This window comes from Vulpes lagopus, chromosome 1 (assembly GCF_018345385.1).
Source record: "Vulpes lagopus strain Blue_001 chromosome 1, ASM1834538v1, whole genome shotgun sequence".
NCBI lineage: Eukaryota > Metazoa > Chordata > Mammalia > Carnivora > Canidae > Vulpes > Vulpes lagopus.
Genome location: NC_054824.1, coordinates 146,027,044 through 146,046,468, shown reverse-complemented (window position 1 = coordinate 146,046,468; position 19,425 = coordinate 146,027,044). Strand labels below are relative to the sequence as shown.

At 44.5% G+C, this 19,425-nt stretch overlaps 1 protein-coding gene across 4 annotated transcripts in view; it reads left to right on the top strand.

Moving 5' to 3' along the window:
• The window catches only part of NVL (nuclear VCP like), an 82,260-nt gene that overhangs the window by 47,375 nt on the left and 15,460 nt on the right, over nucleotides 1-19,425 (top strand). For all 4 annotated transcript variants that reach the window (XM_041767778.1, XM_041767786.1, XM_041767797.1 and 1 more), the window contains one exon: nucleotides 13,624-13,730. In XM_041767778.1, coding sequence (XP_041623712.1) covers nucleotides 13,624-13,730 — 107 coding nt within the window. The remainder of the gene's footprint in view (nucleotides 1-13,623; nucleotides 13,731-19,425) is intronic.

Here is a 19,425-nt window from a genome sequence, read left to right as displayed (position 1 = left end):
CTGTGACTGAAGGTTGAGGATAGGTTTTCAAGGCTTTATTCTGGCCCCGTGTCCGTGCACCTGCGTTTAACCTGTCCCTAAGGTTGCTTGTGAGCCTCAACGCTGCGGGGTTTGGAACAGGCTCAGCACTTCAGGAGTGCTTCACATGGCTCTTCCTCTTGTTTATTACTCGGGTGTCCATGTGAGCCCCTGCGGCTGTGACTGTATCAACTGTATAGGCCAGCCGTTGACCTGATGAGATCTTTCCTGTCTCATAAGTTACTTTGGCAGGTAGAACTTTGGTAAATTATATGCCACCTCATTTTATTTTATTTTTTTTTTATTTTTTTAAAGACTATTCATTTGAGACCAAGAGAGAGAAACGACCTCATTTTAAAATGAAAAATTGAAAGATGTGAAGGTTTATACTTAGATGATAGTAAAAGTACTATCTTTGGAATCAGAGTGGGGTTTGAGTCCTGGCTGTGGCACTTTGTCTCTGACCCTTCTCTTTCAACCCCAGCCAGTCTGACTCCAATGGAATACTTTGTGGCTCAGCACTGACACTGACCACATGGAGCTGGGGTCAGATCCTGCGAGTCAAGGGGTCCGGCCCCTCCAAGACCCCCCCACCAGCCCCGATGTCAGTGTGAGTGCTCGTGGGATGTCCGCACTTCTGACCAGCTGGCCGCAGTTGAAGCCGTCAGTAATTCACTAGAACCATTAGTGGAATGCCGGAAAGTGTCATACAGTTGGCCCTTAAACAACTCCGGTTTGAGTTATGTGGACTCAGATCTGTATCTACTTAGAAAGGCAGGGTGTGATTCTCTGCAGATTTGAGAAATTTTCCGGGCTTCTTCCAGACCAGCTCTGTGTGTAACCTCATGACTGCTCCTACGTGGTCACCGAAAGTGCTCGTGGCCATGATGATAGTAGACACAGATTTTTCTGGATGAATACAATGCAGTCCTGTAAACATATTTTCTCTTCCTAATGATTTCCTTAATATTTTCTCTACTTTGTTATAAGAATCCAGCATATCATACAGAGAACACTCAAAATCTGTGCTAATTGACTACGTTATTGGTGAGGCTTCCAGTCAACAGTAGCTATAGTAGGTTTTGGGGGAACTGAAAGTTAAATGGAGACTTTTGAGTGGGGGATTCGTCGCCCCTTACCCCTGTATTATTCCAGGGTCACTGTACTTGAAGTTGCAGGATACACACAGGGCCAGGAGGGAGGTTGTGCAGACCTTTGGTGCTCCCTCCCCTTGGAGCGAACCCATCCCCCTCCCAGCACCAGTGTGCTCATAAACCAGGAAGCTCTCCTGAGCTTTGCTTCCAGAGCTTCTGTTGAGTTTTCATTATATAGTCGGGTTAACTGAACTCCTATCTTCTCCCACCCCCACCTCACCCCCCACAGCCATCCCCAGAGGTCTGGCTCCAGATTCCAACCCTCTAATCTCAGGGTTGGTCTTTCTGATAACTGGCCCATCCTTGAGTTAGCTTGGGGCCAACCTTGGGCCCTCTCATTAGCGTCACAAAGACTCCCATCCCTCAGGAAATTCCAGGAGTTTTGAAACTTTCTAACAAGAACGAAGAGCAAATGTATTCTCATCTAAGTCAGCGACCTTCAGCATCTGTCCAGGGCTCTTCATCCTGCTCACCGCTGACTCTTCATCTGAAAAATGAGGAGAGTGATACCCACTTGGCAGGACTGTCGTACAGGTTAAGTGGTACTGGCTGTGTGTCTCCTAGGGTTTGTGGCAAGTAGCTGTTCGGTGACTATCATCATGGCCACGAGCACTTTGGGTGACCACGTAGGAGCAGTCATGAGGTTACACACAGAGCTGTCCTGGAAGAAGCCCGGAAAATTTCTCAAATCTGCAGAGAATCACACCCTGCCTTTCTAAGTAGATACAGATTCTGTCTGTTTTCAGAAGACACTGTGGTCTGTAACAACTATTCTGCTTCTACTGCCCTCATTGGTTTTGTGTTTGCTCGTTGTAAACACTTTAGCTTACTCTCTGTAGACTAGGAAATAGGTCCTGCAGCATCACTGGGGTTTACCTGAATCCTCTCCCTCCAGACAGCACAGGAGCATTGCCTTTCCTCTGGGTTGTGTTTTCTGATCTCTACCACCTCTGAATTATTGACAGTTGTCCGGATTCTTGGTTGTAAAACCCAGGACTGAGTAGAATGCTGAGTTTAGCCAGTGGTGAAAACGACAGGAATGTGGTACCTGTGTTGTCCCTTTCGGGGTCCCTCATATTGTCTTCCTCTCTCTGCCCCTGCCCCGTCCCTTTATCCCCCAGAGCAGACCCCTCTGCCTTGCTGCCTCCAGAAATCCAGAAGTAGCTGCTCTAGGTCTTTCCCCTGTATGTATGCTGCCCTGGGACATTGGTTGACATGTGGCAAATTACTACAATACTTCATGGCTTAAAATCGGCTTTTTTGCTTTGCCCACAATTTTGTGGGTCAGGGACTCAGGAAGGGTTTTTCTGGGAGGTTCATCTCCGATCCACATGCCATCAGCTGGCATGGCCCAGCCAGAAGACCCCCTTCCCTGGCCAGCCCTGGCATCTCTATCCCCTCCTCCACTCATTATCCCTGTGGTTTCCCGTGGGCGTTCCGCATTCTCCTTCTCACGTGACTGACAGGTTCCAAGAGACAGGGGTGGAAGCTGCCATGCGTCCTGAAGGCATTGCACCGTAGACGTGACAGGGAAGCTCAGATTCAAGAGCACGGTGGGGTGGGGGTGGATGTGAAAAACTGGGGTCACTTGAACTCTGTCCTTTTTCCTGTCCTCACATTCTCTGCTTCATCCAGCACAGTGTAGCCCCATCTTTCCATTTGCTGTTGAAGATCCATCCTGTCGTGTCATGTTCTTTAATTTCTTAGCAGATTCACTCCTTTGTTCATCAAATATTTATATTGGGTTTTTCCCATATGCCTGACCCTACTGAGCTTTGGGAATTCAAAGGCTAACAGAAAAATTGTTTATGTATATGTGGATTTTGGACTGGGGTACTTGGGGTAAATGATAAAAGGGTAGGAGGGTAGAAGATGAGTGGTAGTTGGAGAGAGAGAGGCTAACTTAGATATTACAGTCCAGGAAGGCTTCTTTAGAAGTGGTCTGTGAGCACATGGGGCACAGTGGGACGAGAGCATGTGCTCTGGGGGTCCCAGACAAACCAGGTTTGGCCACTCGCCACTCACAAAACCAAAGGCCAGAAATGGGGAGGCAGATGTTGGAGAGACAGGAAAGGAGTTTATTTCCAGGAGGCCAACACTAGGAAGCCCGCAGACCAGCGTCTAAGACAGACGTCTCCAAAGTGCTGAAAATACCTCCAGGCTTGCCTAAGACAAGTGTGAGGCAAAGGTCGATGGGTCCCTGCAGGTGGGCAGTGGAGGTCAGGACCCTCATTGTCTGGAGGTCAGTCATGGGTGGGGTCTTGCTGGCAGCAGGGCAGTCCCTATTGCTTGAGGGGGTAGTTTCGGTTCCCATCAAGGGATACTCTGCCTTCTGGGTTTATTGCCTGAGTTAAGAGATAAGCTGGAAAGAAGAGCTAATGAGAAAGTACAGACTGAGGTCAGAATGGAGGTGGTTGACATCCTCTTTCACATGAACCCAGAAGATGTGAAAGATGGAGCCATGTAGAGTCTGGGAGGAGAGCGCTGCAGGTAGATTGAGCGGTCAGTGTGAGGATGAGTTGCTATATCAGGGCTGGTTCTGAAGAAGACCAGCAGGCATAGGGGAGAAGATAGGGGCCTTGGAAGCTGCAGAATGAGGCCTATGTTCTGCTGAGATGGGAAGCCGTGGGGGATTTTGGGTGAGGAAGTGGTACTACCTCATTTTCTTAAATATTTCTATTTTTATAAAATATATGATGGGACTTTTGGTTTTTTATTCTGTATTTGGAAATAATTTCAAATTCACAGGAAATTATAAAAAGAGTGCACGGAGGTTCCACATACCTAGTTTATCTTCTTATATTTTGTGTAACTGTGGCATGTGCATCAAATCAGGAAACATGTCTGTGTTGTGTGTATTTCTGTGCAGTTTAACACGGGTGTGGATCCCTGTAATGACCACAGCAGTCAAGATGAGATCTGTTCCATCAGCACAGAGGTCCCCCTCATGTTGCCCTGGTCAGTAACACCCATGTCTGTCCTCTACCTGTGACTCCCATCAGCCACTTACCTGCTGTGTTGCCTACATTGTGTCACTTCAAGAGTTTTATATAAAAGGGATCATAAAGGTCACATAAATGTGACCTTTTAGGATGACTGTGTGTACCTCGCATAATGCCCTTGAGATGGATTCAGATTCTTGGGTGAATCAGCAGTTTGTTCTTGTTTAGTGCTGAGTCCTATGGGAGGGGCACAGTCTGACCTTTCTCTCTGAGGGCACCCTTACGGTTTCCATTCTTTGACTCATACACATAAAGCTAATGTGAACATCTGTGTGATGAATAGGTTCTAGTGGACCTAAAGTTTGATTTCTCTGGAATAAATGTCTAGGAGCACAGTGGCTAGTCATATGGTAAGTCTATGTTCAGTTTTTTTAAAGAACTTGTCAAACTTTTTTTCTGGAGGGCTGTGCCATGCAACATGTCTATCGGGAATGATATGAGAGACCTAGTTTGTTTGCTTCTTTGCCAGTATTTTGTATTGTCACTGTATCTTATATATAGTATATATATGTATATTTAGGATGTATAGTGATATCTTCATGGTTGTAATTTGTATTTCTCCAGTGGCTCATCAGCCATTAGAACATCTTTTCATGTTACTTGCCATCTTGTAACTTCTTTATTCAAGTATCTCTTGTGTCTTCTGCCTATTTTGAAAACTGGACTGCATTTTTTTTTTAAAGATTTTAGTTTTAAGTAATCTTACCACCCAACATGGGGCTTGAACTCATAGCCCTGAGATCAAGAGCCCCACACTTCACAGACTAAGCCAGCCAGGCGCCCCTAGACTGCATTTTTTTTTACTACTGAGTTTTGAGAGTTCTTTATATATTCTAGATATGAGTTCTTTGTCAATAGGTGATTTAAAATATTTTGTCTCACTCTGCAGCTTATCTTTTCATCCTCAACAAGAGACTCCATGCATTTTTTTCAATATATTTTTTTAAGTTTTGTTTATTTAAGTAATCTCTACACCCCACATGGGGCTTGAATTTACAACCCAGAGATTGAGTCACATGCTCAGAAGACTGAAACAGCTGGGTACCCCTTCAATGTATTAATGTTTCTTTTTATATATTCTGCTTTGGGGAGCATTTCTAAGAACTTTTTTAGTCTCGTGTCCCAAAAACTCTCTTCAGTGTTTTCTTCTAAAAGTTTTATAGTTTTATATTTTTACACTTAAAATCTGTAATCTATTTGTAGTTAACTTTTATCTGAGGTGTAAAACCTAAGTCTAGGTGTATTTTTCCCCTGTGAGTATCCAATTCCTTCATCATTTTTGAAGACTATCCTTCCTCCATTGAATCACTTTTGCACTTTTGCCAAAAATCAGTTAGCATATACCAACAGTGGGCAATTGGAATTTGAAACTGAAAACACAATAGCGTTGCGGTACCTGAGTGGTTTAGTTGTTTAAGCATCTGACTCTTGGTTAGGCTCTGCTCATGATCTCAGATTGTGAGATCGAGCGCCCTGTGGGACTTCATGCTCAGTGGAGAGTCTACTTCTCCCTCTGCCCGTCCCCCTGCTCTCTCTCTCACTCTCTCTAAAATAAAATAAATAAATCTTAAACAATACCATTTACATTAGCACTGGAAGGAAGATAGGGAGGTCTAGGTGTAAATCTTACAAAACATATGCAAGATATATATGAGCCAGGACACCACAGTCGGCTAAGCCTCTGACTCTTGGTTTGGACTCAGGTCATGATCTTGGATCCTGTGATCAAGCCCCACATCGGGCTTCATGCTCAGCAGGGAATCTGCTTCTCAGCCTCTCTCTCCCTCTCCCCCTCCTCTTGCTCACTGTCTCTCAAATCTTAAAAAGAAAGATCTATATGAGAAGAAGTATAAAACTGACAGCAATCAAAGAAGGTATAAATAAATGGAGAGATAGCCCATGTTCATAAATAGGAAAACAATATTGTCAGGATGTCAAGCTCCCCAACTTGATCTATAGATTCAAAGCAATCCTAATCATATTCATAGCAGATTATTTTGTGGATATTGACAAACATCCTAGAGTTTTATGGAGTGGCGAAATACCCAGAATGGCCAACACAGTATTGAAGGAGAACAAAGTTGAAAGATTGATACTACCTGACTTACTATAAAGCTCCATTAATCCAAACCACATAGCATTGGTATAAGAATAAAAGACATTAAAAAGAAAAAAAAGAATAAAAGACATAAATCAATGGAGCAGAACAAAAGTCAGAAATAGACCCTTACAAGTAAGTAAACTGGTTTTTGATAAATGAACAAAAGCAAGTAGTGGAGAAGGGATAGTTTTTCAACAAATGGCCCTGGAACAACTGGATCCTCACATGCAAAAAAGGAATCTTACCCCTTTTATAAAAACTATCTCAAAATGGGTCATAGACCCAAATGTATAGTACAGAAGAAGAAAACTCCTAGAAGGGAGCAGGAGAAAAATCCAGGTGACCTTGGGCTTGCTGATAATTTGTAGATACAATTCCCAAAGCACAATCCATGAAAGAAGAAAATTGATATGTTGAACTTCATTATGATGAGAAACTTTTCTTCTGTGAAAGACCTGGTTCAGAGAATTAAAAGACACAAAGTAGAAGAAAATATTTGTAGAACACCTATCTGATAAAGGGCAATGGACTGAATATTGTGTCCCCCACCCCAATTTATTACGTGGAAATCATAACCCCAGATGTCAGGATATAGGAGATAGGGCCTTTGGTAATGAGGTCATGAGGCTGGGCCATCATGAGTGGGATTAGTGCCCTTATAAAAGGAACTCCTATGAGCCTTCTTTCTGGTATGTAGGGACACAATGAGAAGATGGCATAGTCTGCAACCCATAAGAGGGCTCTCCCCAGAACCCACCTACATGGGCACCCTGACCTCAGACTTCCAGCCTCCAGAACTGCGAGAAACAAATTTATGTTGTGTGTGATGCCACCCAATCTGTGGTACTTCGTTAAAACAACCTAAGTTGACTAAGACAGGCTCATATCCAAAATATACAAAGAACTCTTAAAAACCCAACAAGAACTCTTAAAAACTCAACAATGAGAAGACAAACAGATATACTAAAGATCTAAGTAAACTCCTCACCAGAGAAGATGTACAGACGGCAAATAAATACATGAAAAGATGTTCAACAATATCATATGTCATCCGAGAAATGCAGGTTAAAACAACAGAGATACCAGTGCACCTATTGGGATGTTTGAAATCCAAACATAGACAACACTAAATGTGGACAAGAATATGTAGCAATAGGAACTCTCACTCGTTGCTGGTGGGAATGCAAAATGGTGCAGTCACTTGAAAGACAGTCTGGCAGCTTCTTTAAAAATGAAACAGGGGCGCCTAGCTGGCTTTGTTGGTGGAGTGTGCGACTCTCACTCTCAGGGTTGGGAGTTTGAGCCCCACATTGAGTGTAGAGATGACTTAAAAATAAAATCTTTAAAAAGAAAGAAAAAGAAACATTCTTACCATAGAGTCTCTAACTTATGATTGTTTATTTCTTCCTTTAGTCCTGTCAGGTTTGCTGCACACATTTTGCAGTTCTGTTGTGCCTACTCCGTTACAATTATCCTCTCAGCAGTCTGATCTTTATATCATTGTTATGTCCTTCTTGGTCCTTGACTGTTCTTCTCCTCTTAAGTGTACTTTATCTACTATTAGTATAGCCATTTGTGATCTCTTTTAAGTAACGTTTCTAGGGTATGTCTTTTCTCTCCATTTACTTTGAACCTATTGATGTCACTACATGTGAGGTTTCTTATAACCAGCACATAAGGTAATTTTAAAATTCACTCTGCCAAATTCTGTCTTTTAATTGGTGTATTTGCACCATTTACACTTAGTGTACATTTTTACTCTTCCCATAGTTTTTTCTTTTCTGATGTTCCTAATTTTCTTTTATCATTTCCTTTTTGTTTCAGGAACTTCCTCGAGCTATTCTTTTAATTAGGTTCAGCTTGTATCAGATTTTCTTGGTTTCCATTTCCCTGAGAATGTCTTGATTTCAGGTCCTTCCTTGAAGCCTGTCTCTGCTAGATAGGGAGTTCTGGGTCGATAGATCTTGTCTGTCTGTACCTGAGAATTATGCCATGTTCTGCCAGCACTTGTGGTTTCTGAACACAGACCTGCTTTGTTTGATTGTCTTAACTGTGCATGGAGGGTGTGGCTGCACTCTGCTTTTATTTATTTTTATTTTTTAAAGATTTTATTTATTAGCACAAGTGGTGGGGAGAAGCAGAGGGAGAGAGAGAAGCCTAAGCAGCCTCCATGCCCAACACAGGCTCCATCCCATAGCCCTGCGGTCATGCCCTGAGCCTAAATCAACACTTGGGCACTGAATGGACTGAACCACCCAGGCACCCTTCAAACACTTTTTTAGCTCTTTCTCTTTTCCTCCTGGGACTCCTATGATACACACATTAGATCTTTTATTATAGTTCCCTAGGTCACTGAGGCTCTGTTGATGGTGTTTTCTGTCCTCTGTTTTCTCTGTGTTGATCAGATTTGGTCATTTCTGTTGTTCTCCAGGTTTACTGATTCTTCTCTTCATCCACGGTTCCGTTGAACCTGTCCAGTGAGGTTTTCCTTTTGTTTGTTAAGTTTTGCAGTTTATTTATTTATTTTTTAAGATTTATTTATTTACGATAGACATAGAGAGAGGCAGAGACCCAGGAGGAGGGAGAAGCAGGCTCCACGCCCGCAGCCCAATGCGGGACTCTATCCCGCTTCTCCAAGATCGCGCCCTGGGGCAAAGGCAGGCACTAAACCGCCGAGCCACCCAGGGATCCCAGTTTTGCAGTTTAAAATTGTCCATTTACTTCTTTACATCTTCTCTTTCTTTGCTGAGACTTCATTTTCTTTTCATTTGTCTCAAGCCTGTTCATCATTGCTCTTGTAAGTGCTTTTATTGTGGCCGCAGTAAGACCCATCAGGTAGTTCCAACATCTGGGTCACCTCAGTGCTCTACTTCCCTGTTTCTTTTCTCATTAAAGTTGAGAATTATCAGGTTCTAGTTGCAACAAGTAATTTTCAGTTGTAGGCTGGACAATTTTGAGTGTTACGTAGCACTGAGTGTTATGTTACTTACGTTTTCTCCGACTACAGGGGAAAGGGAAGCCACCTCACAGAGCCCAGGCTCTGTGCTCTGCCTCCATTCACACCCCCGGGTGGGGAGATGACTTGTTCCCACTGGGCCTCCATTAGCTCCCTGTGGGCTGCCAGGGGTGGAGGTACCGTGTACTCTTCCCCGTGACCCCCAGGGACCCAATGAGAGCAGTGGAGGAAGTGTCAGCTCTCTGCTGGGCCTTCTCTGATGCTGCCCAGCATGAAAAGGGAGACTCAGGTGGGGAGGCAGCTGTTAAAAATTCAAATGACAGTGAAAATCACCCTCCCATCCCTGCCCAGAGGCAGCCACTGGTAAAATCCTTGAGCTATTTCTTCTGTATTTTCTCCATATTTTTAAATAGTATGCTCATATTGCTGTTTCTTATGAGTTTCATGTGCTGCCTGTTACTTCTTTCTAAGGCACACAATTTCTCTTACGTTCACCGCTTCTCCACATGCCGTTGTTGTTACCGCCACCCCGTCATTCCCATGTGATAATACCATTTCTTCCCAATTCTTGGTTGCATCACCAGTGCTTACATTACCAGGACTGTGTACCTATTTCTCTCCTGGGCCCAGAAGTTTCACTGCAATCAGAGTTGTGTTTTCTTTTTTCTTTTTTAAGATTTTATTTATTCATGAGAGACACACAGAGAGAGAAAGAGAGAGAGGCAGAGATACAGGCAGAGGGAGAAGCAGGCTCCATGCAGGGAGCCTGATGTGGGACTCGATCCCAGGTCTCCAGGATCAGGCCCAAGGCCAAAGGTGGTGCTAAACCACTGAGCCACCCGGGCTACCCCAGGGTTGTGTTTTCACATGACTTTTTCATTCTTAGATGTAGGACCTCTTGGGTTTTTTTCTCTTCCTTGTTTTGTTTCTGTTCTTCATCAGATATGCCAGACAGTGATCGGTATTATTTATGTCCATGGTTTATTTTGTTCTTGTTTCCAGAGCGTTCTCTGCCTGGTTCCAGTCTGGACTTTCTGAGTCTTTGTATATTTGAGGGTATCTCTGTTCCACACTCATTACTGATTGGTAGCCTGGGAGTACAGAATTTTGAGTTGAAATTTTTTTTCATAATCTGTAAGCCTTGCTTTGTTTTCTCTTAAAAGTTTTATGTCATCCTGATTCTTTTTATATAGGTTTTTTTTTAAAAATGATTTTATTTATTTGAGAGAGCTCAAGTGGTGGGGAGAGGCAGAGGGAGAAGCAGACGCCCCAGGTTGCAGGAACCCTGATGCGGGGCTCGGTTCCAGGGCCCTGAGATCATGACATGAGACAAAGGCAGATACATAACTGACTGAGCCTCCCAGGCACTCCTACGTGACTTTATTTAAAAGACATTTTATTTTTAAGTGATTTCTGTACCCCTTGTGGGGGCTGAAACTCACAAACTTGAGATGAAGAGCCATATGTTCTACCCACTGAGCGAGCCAGGGCCCCTATGTGACTTCTTATTTATTTGCTGCTTGTTTATGCTAGGCACCTGGTGAGTTTTAAGCCTCTTGAACTGGTCTTTTAAATTTCGTCTTTTCTCCTATTTTCCATCTTTTTTTTTTTTTTAAGATTTTTTATTTATTTAATAATGAGAGACACAGAGAGAGAGGGGCAGAGACACAGGCAGAGGGAGAAGCAGGCTTCATGCAGGAAGCCTGACATGGGACTTGATCCCGGGTCTCCAGGATCATGACCTGGACTGAAAGCGGTGCTAAACCGCTGAGCCACCCAGGCTGCCCTCCTATTTTCCATTTCTATCTTAATTTTTTCCCCTAAGTTTTGACATACTGGTTTTTAGGAAGTGAAAGAATTGCTCTGTACCATTCCACCCTATGTTGCTCTAAAAACCTGTGACAGCGGTCTTGTGTTGTGTGGTCTACCACAGTCCACACCCTGTACTGGAAACAAACTGCTTCCTCTGCTTGGCCCCAGGAGGTGAGCGCCTTGCACGGAGACCACGGATGCCCCAGCTTTGGTCTCCATCCCACACCCATCTCTATGTTCCCTTCTTCTAGTCCCAGCTCTGAGGAGCTGTCTGTTCCCACTTACATCCCCTGTCTGGCTGGTTAAAAACATTCCTGCCTGGCCTGCCTGCCTGTGAAACCTAAACAGCCACCCCAGCTTACTCATTCTGCTTAGCAGGTGTCTTTCCTATAAGAGCAACACAGTTCAGAGTTTCTTCCCCACCCCCTGCCCCCATATACAGCTCAGTTGAAGAGATAAGTACATGATAATGGTTAAACTTCTGGATGAGAACTGGGTCTGCAGTTTTATATTGAGAGAAAGCTTCTTGTTAAGAGTCCCTGTCTGTTGCAAGGCCCTGGTGATTGTCAGGTGACAGGGTGACTGGCTTATCAGGAAGAGGTGTACTTCGTGCTAGTAAGCTGTTCAGCCACGTAAAGTTCCAGCTAGAGTGCTGCGTTCCCTTACGCATCTGGTCTGAACGGCCTTGGATCACACTTGAATGCCCTAGGAAGGCGATTGTGCAGTCACTGGGGCTGTGGTCAAACCTGTGTTTCTTGTGCTCTGGCATAAAGTACTTCCCTTGAAAGAAGACATAGGCCCTGGCATCACCTCTGATTTATAGGAACCTGGCACGTAAGAGGACTCAGTATGTGTTTAGTGAATTGGAAGAAGACTATTCGATCTTGTAATAATTTTCACTTGACATATTATTGATGGTCTAATTAGTCTGAGAATGCTTCCGATTTCTAAGAAAATCAGCTGTATGGAGAGGTAATATACCATAAACTCTACCCATTCTAGGTACAAGATTCAGTGGTTTTGAGTATATTTACAGACTTGTACAGCTATCCCCAATCTGATTTTAGGACATTTCCATCACCCTAAACAGAAATCTGCCTGTTGGCCCCTACTCCCCATCCTTCCCCTCTCCAGTGCTTCTGTTTCTGCAGGCTTCCCTCCCCTGGACAGCTTACATAATGGGGCTGTGGCACTGGCCTTCCTTTGCTCAGCGTCGCGTTCTCAAAGCTTGTCCCTGTTGCAGTGTCTGTCAGTACTTCATTCCCATTGCCAGATAGTGGTCCCCTATGTGGAGATATAACTTTTTATTCATTCACCAGTGGGTGGACATTTAGATTGTTTCCACTTGGGACTTGTGATAATGCTGCTGTGAACATTGTGTACAAATTCTTGTATGGACATCTATTATAATTTGCTGTGGGGAGATACTTGGGAGTGGGATTGCCGGGCCACCTGGTCACTCTTGTGTTTAGCATTTCAAGAAACAGCCAGACTTCTGAAGTGGCTGTAGCATTTATATTACTGCTAATGGTTGAGGGGCCGTTAGAAATGACTTGGCTTTAAAAATGGGCTCCTGGGGTGCCCAGGTGGCTCCGTTGGTGACATGTCTGCCTTTGACTCAGGTCATGACCCCATGGTCCTGGGTTCGAGCCCTGCATCAGGCTTCCTGCTGAGTAGGGAGTTTGCTTCTCCTTCTGTCCCTGCTCCTGCTCTCTCTCAAATAAGTAAATAAAGTCTTTGTTTAAAAAAATGAGCTCTTCGTGGAAGAATCAGGAATGTTCCTAACGAACTTCAGCGTCAGGCAGAGTTTGGGGCTTGCTCTTTGTTCTTGGTACCAAGAGTCTGGTGAACACAAAGGAGGGCAAAAGTTTCTTCTGGGAGATGCAGGGAAGGCTTCCTGGAGCAGAGGTTGTTTGAGAATTCCAATATGTGGTGTATAGAGGAAGAAAGCATTTCAGCGAAAGGAACCACTGAGAGCAAAGAAAAAGGGGCTTGAGGCTTCTAGGTTTGTTTAGGGAATAGCAAGAGGTCTGGCCGGTGTGGGAGTTAGGGAGAATGTGAAGAGAGAGAGGGAACCAGGACAGGAGCCATTAGGTCCTTAAGGGCCTTCCTGCTGTGTGGTGAGAGATGTGGGCTTTGTTCTGAGCTGGGAGTAGGAGGTGAGGGTTGGTGATGTGTTTTAGGAAGATAACCCTGGTGGCATCACAAGGGGTCCCAGGAGGGAAGTTTAGAGACAGGACCAGCAAGGGGGACGTGGCATTTGGCCCTGGCTGAGGACAGGGTAACAAGAGAAGGTATCCAGGTCAGAGGGGAGAGAAATCTGCTGGAATTCCAGGCTTGTGTGTGGTGGTCCTTGTCTGAAGTGGAGAATCCTGGTGGCTAGTGGGTTTGGACAGGAGGGTGGAGTGGACTTTTCTTAGGGTTATACTTTGATGACGAGTATTCAATTTTAATAAAGTCTAATTTATCAGTTTTTTTTTTCTTTTAGAAGAAAGTACTTTTCCCACTTCTCACGTTAATTGTATTTTTTAAAAGATTCCATGTTATTTATTTAAGACTTGACCCTCCCTTCTTCTCCAGATATCATCGACCCTGCAATCCTGCGCCCTGGACGCCTAGACAAAACACTCTTTGTGGGTTTGCCACCCCCAGCAGATCGTCTAGCCATCCTGAAAACCATTACAAAAGTAAGTAAAGGAAATGACGTGTTTTTGCGTATGTTTCTCTCATTTTAGATACAAATATCTGTAGCTCTTAAATATTTGCTTGTTTCATGTCTACCAGAGAAAAGGTGAACGATTTTGATAATTGAAGAGACTCTCCATTCTTTCTTATTTGCTTAAAATAAAAGGGATGTTTAGAGTTAAATGCTCAACTGATTTGAGATTTTATTCTAATCACATTTTTGGTTGTTTTATTTTTTTTATTTTTTAAAGATTTTATTTATTTATGAGAGATACAGAGAGAGAGGCAGAGGAAGCAGGCTCCATGCAGGGAGCCCGACGTGGGATTCAATCCCAGGTCTCCAGGATCACGCCCTGGGCTGATGGTGGCGCTAAACTGCTGAGCCACCCGGGCTGCCCTTTTGGTTGTTTTAGATCTTTGTTACTTTAGAGAAATTGCCCTTAAACGCGAAATGGAATAGAAACTTTTGGAGCCAAGAAGGGTATAGATACAGGCCCATTACAAATACTGAGGGAAACTGAGTCTCAACCAGTGTTGTCTGTCCTCCACGTTGGTGTATGCCAACTTTTTAATTTAATTTTATTCATTTATTTGAGAGAGAGTGTGTGAGTTGAGGGGAGGGGCAGAGGGGAAGAGAGAGGGAATCCCAAACAGACTCCTCACTGAGCAGAGCTTATGCAGTGCTCGATCTCACAACCCTGAGGTGATGACCCAAGCTGAAACTGAGATACAACACTCAGCCAACTGAGCCACCCAGGCGCCCCTCCTCCCTCTATTTTTTTAAGGAAACTACCCCGAGTGTGAGGCTTGAACTCATAACCCAACAGTGAAGGGTCAACACTCTACTGACCAAGCCGGCTGGGCACCCCTTTTATTTTTATTTATTTATTTTTAATTGAATTATAGTTGTTTTAGTTACAGGTGCCTATTACAAAGATTTGAGATTTATATACATTATTATACAGGTTGGGTACATTACATAAGTTGTATACACAGCGACTCTGGTCCTCATGTGTCTTTTTATAATCTTACCAAGTTCTTACAGTATTGTTTGACTGTATTCCCCATGCTGTACTTTCATCCCTGTAAATTATTTATTTTTTAACTGGAATCCACTTCTGCATCCTCCTGACCTATTTTGCTGCCACCCCCACCCCCCACCCCTAACTGTCCCCTCTGATGACCTCAGTTCATTCTCTGTGTTTATGAGCCTGTTTCTGCAAAATGGCTTATGGACATGGAACCTGTAAAGATGGGTGAGGCCAGTCTGATCTTTCTTTTCCCCTTGGTTGGTGACTTGCTTTTACGCTGGTCTCTGAAAAAGCCTGTCTGTGAACCTGAGTACCTGCAGTGAGACCCATCATGGCTCCTCGCTCTGCATTCCTGGCAGTGGTGGCAGTGGTGGCAGCAGTGTCGCATTCTTAGTGGGGAGGAGCTCAGCCTGGTGTTGGGTGCCGTTGTTGTGTGGTGCCGTCCTCCCCTTGCTCCAGAGAAGCTATTCTGTTGTGTCTGGATGCCTCTGCCTCCTGTGCTGGATTTACTTCTCCACGATCAGCGTCTCTGCTGTCCCCTTGTCTTACATCATTTGTCTTCGAGCTTTAGTTTTTTTACTTTTCTGCTGCCTTCTGTGTGATGAGCCTGCGTCTTCCCTGTTTCTCTCATTTTTCTGTTCTTCCTACCTTGCCTCCCTCCCTCTCCCTGCCATGCTTCTTTCCCTCCTGACAGTTGCCCCCGTCCTCCTCCTGTGCCCTCTCCCACCCTGCTGGACCAGTTCTGCCCCTCACGCATTACAGCCTAGGGCTGCCTGTTTGCTTCTTTGTCCCAGTTCCTATAACCTGGGGCAGGAAGGGGAGCTGAGCTGGCTTGAAGTTCACCCTTATGAGGACACCTGAGCGAGTTCTCTCCTGGAGGATGCCTGATGTGACCTGGACCTGCCCCATCCACCCGTGGACCCTGCTGGATCCTCTCAATCCTGCTGAAATCCCAGATGGTCTGAGCCTCTCTGAGGAATGCCTTTTCATTCTTCTTCTCTCCAGATGGGAAGAGGAGTGGACGTGCATGGGATTTTGCCCACTTCTTCCCTCCAGGCTGCTTGTCAGGAGTGGAGGCTCACAGACCAGCCATGTCAGAAGTTTCTCTTATCTTTCACTCCTAAGCACTTACAAGGTGCTTCACACCTTCATTTGTTGCCACTAGTAAAAAAATTTTTTTTAGAGTTTTACTCACTTATTCATGAGAAAGAGAGAGAGAGGCAGAGACACAGGCAGAGGGAGAAGCAGGTTCTATGCAGGGAGCCCGACACGGGACTCCATCCCCGGTCTCCAGGATCAGGCCCCTGGCTGAAGGCAGCGCTAAACCACTGAGCCACCTGGGCTGCCCTCCACTAGTAAATTTTAACCCTTATGTGTTTGTAGCATTCCCTTTCTGAATTGGCAGAGGAATATTCTGGGCCGTCGTGACTTAAAACTGCATAGAGCAGTGTCTGCAACTGCCTCCCAAAGGAGGGGCACAACAGCAACCAGCTTTGTGGGTTGAGGCCCCAGTGAGAGCAGTCTAGGAAGACTGCTTGGAGGAAGGTGAAGCCCAGGCTGTGAAGTGAAGCACACTGGACCTGAGGCCGTGTCAGGGGTGCAGTAAAGAGGACATAGGCGTGAAGACTGGATCTGGTTTTCCTTAACAGGAGACTGGCCTGACTGTAGAGTCGATGGGCAAGGACAGTGGAGGTGAAACTCTCTGCTCAGGCTGCTGAGTAGATGAGGGTCTGGGAGTAAGGAGATGATGCTGCCAAGGTTCTGGTGCTTAGGCAATACCCAGGTGAGAGTCAGCTCAGAGGCTGGAAGCTCGGGGGAGCCCTCTGGCCCTACCAGCATGTGGTTTCTGGTCAGAAACACGAAGACGCGTGGCTTCAGGGCAGTGCTCTCCACCTAGGGCCGTCTTACTGCCAACAGCCCTCACCCCACCTCCAGGCAATGTCTTGGGGCACTTGTGTGGGGCCCTGGCTGGGGGGTGACATTGCTTGCAAACCAGCTACAGTGCACACAGAACAGCCCTATGACATGAGTCATCAACCCATGGTGTCCGTAGAGCCACAGACAAGTAACCATGCTGTGGTTATGTCTTGTCTTTGTAGCCAGCAGGTTTGGTGACAAGCCCACATTGCATTTCTGCCCCTACTCTGGGCTCTGTCCAGGAACTGTGAGCTTTTGTTTGCTTTGGTTAGAGCATGTGTGTACAAACACAAACACACAAGCATGCTTGAGAGTTGCTTGTGGTTATGATGGCACGATAATCCTTCCACTCTTGCTCTTGGGTTATTACTAATTAAAGGCAGAGCCTGGAGCAGACATCCAGACCTGAGGTATGTGATGTTCAGGGCCGCCCAGAGTCGGACCCTGGTGATGAAGATCACTGTTTACAACATGTTGTCCTTTGAAGGGTGTGCTCGGCACCACAGGAGTGCCTGACACTACCATCAGCTAGAACCCCCTTGCTGTTCACCGTACTGGCCCTGAAGCCCCCCACCTCAAAGGGTGCCCCAGTGCTGCATTTCTAACTGCTTCCCTACAAGAGTACATAGAATTCACTTTTCATTTTACTTCTTACCACAGGTCAGAAACACAGCCACTTTTCAGTTAAGAATAATTCAATTTTAATTCCTCAGCCTTTATTTCTACTAATAAGAAAATAATGTTGGTACTGAAACTTTTGGAGGTGTCCCATGTAGGCCACTCCCCATACTCCCAGAAAAAGGCACCTTGTTACTTTCCTTCACATTCACATGACGACACATAAGGGGTTATTTATTTTTCTAACAAAATGAATTTCATAAGAATTAGTTTCTGAAATCTAAATTCTAAGAATTATTTTTCTGAAATACTACTTTTAGATAGTTCTTCATTTGCTACATTCCTTTGCATAGTGAGCTGTCACAAAAGATCTCACTTAAAGGGTGTCCTGTATCTAGAAAGCTGACAGCTGCCCACAGTGTAAGGAAGTCTCCTCTCGGCCTCACACATAGAGTGCTGAGTTGTGATGGGCAGTGTTTTCAACAACGACCTTGTTGTCAGCACAGGAGCCTTCTGGACTGAGCCGGATGCTTCTCTAATGGAAGCCAAGACCTAACTCCAAGCTAGTTCATTGAAACAACTTTGTGAAGAGTGGGAGAAACGCACCCTGAGGGCACACAGGCCACTGAGAGTCAGGCTTGACCCAGTTCAGATGTTGAGAAGTACAGAAGAGTTATCCTTTAGCGGCCCCCCACGAATTTATCCCTTAGTTTGAGGCTTCGATTAAAACGACAGCATGTGGAGTGTGTGCAGGACATGTCCTTATGCTGTGGCTGGTGGTTTCTTATGAATGTTAAAGACATTCAGGGCTTGCGCCTGGTGAGGCAGCCTCTCCCCAACCTGCCACTTGATTCTAGCAACTCAACCAGCCGTATCCATCAGGCCTTCCTGTTTCAGGAATAGCCTGAAAAGCCCACGTTTCTGTTATAATAAATCACTGCTATACACTCACTTTGCTGCTATTCCCCACATCCCCACCCCCACTCAGTGTAGCACAAAATTATGTCTGTTTATCTGGAGATCAGATGGATTTTCTTGATTATTATTTTAATTCCAGTTAATTAATATACAGTGTAATATTAGGTTCAGGTGTACAACATCCTGATTCAGCACTTAACTACATCACCCGGTGCTCATCATGATAAATGCACTCCCCTCTGGTAACTATCCATATGTTCTCTAGAGTTAAGAGTCTGTTTCTTGGTTTCTTTTTTTTCCCCTTTGCTCATTTGTTTTGTTTCTTAAATTCCACATGCGAGTGAAATCATGATAATTTCTTTCTCTGACTTATTTCACTTTGCATAATACCCTCTAGTTTCATCCACATCATTGCCAATGGCAAGATTTTCTTTCTTTTTATGGCTGTGTAATCTTCCATTGTGTAAAGATGACACCATGTGGTCTTTATTCATTCATCCATCAGTGTACACTTGGGCTGCTTCCATATCTTGGCTATTGTAGATAATGCTGCTGCAAATATTGGGGTGCATGTATTCCTTTGAATTAATATTTTGTGGGGTTTTTTTGGATAAATACCCAGTTAATATGATTGCTGTGTTATAGGATAATTCTATTTTTAACTTCTTGAAGAACCTCCATACTGTTTTCCAGAGTGGCTATACCAGCTTATTCCCACCAACAGTGTAAGAGGGTTCCCCATTTCTCTGCATCCTCACCAACATCCATCGTTTCTTGAGTTGGTGATTTTAGCCATTCTGACAGATGTGAGGTAGTATCTCATTGTGGTTTTGATTTGTGTTTCCCTGATGATCAGTGATGTTGGGCATCTTTTTATGTGTCTGTTGCCCATCTGAATATTGTCTATAGAGAAATGTCTGTTGATGTCTTCTGCCCATTTCTTAATTTGATTATTTGGATTTTGGGTGTTGAGTGGTATCAGTTCTTTGTATATTTTGGATACTAACCTTTTATCAGATTTGTTATTTGCAAATATCTTCTCCCATTTAGTAGTTTGCCTCTTAGTTTTGTTGATCATTTCCTTTCTGTGCGGAAGCTTTTTACTTTGATGAAGTCCCAATAGTGTGTTTTTGCTTTAATTTCCCTTGCCTCAGGAGACAAATCTAAAAAGTTACTATAGCTGATGTCAGAGAAATTACTGCCTGTACACTTT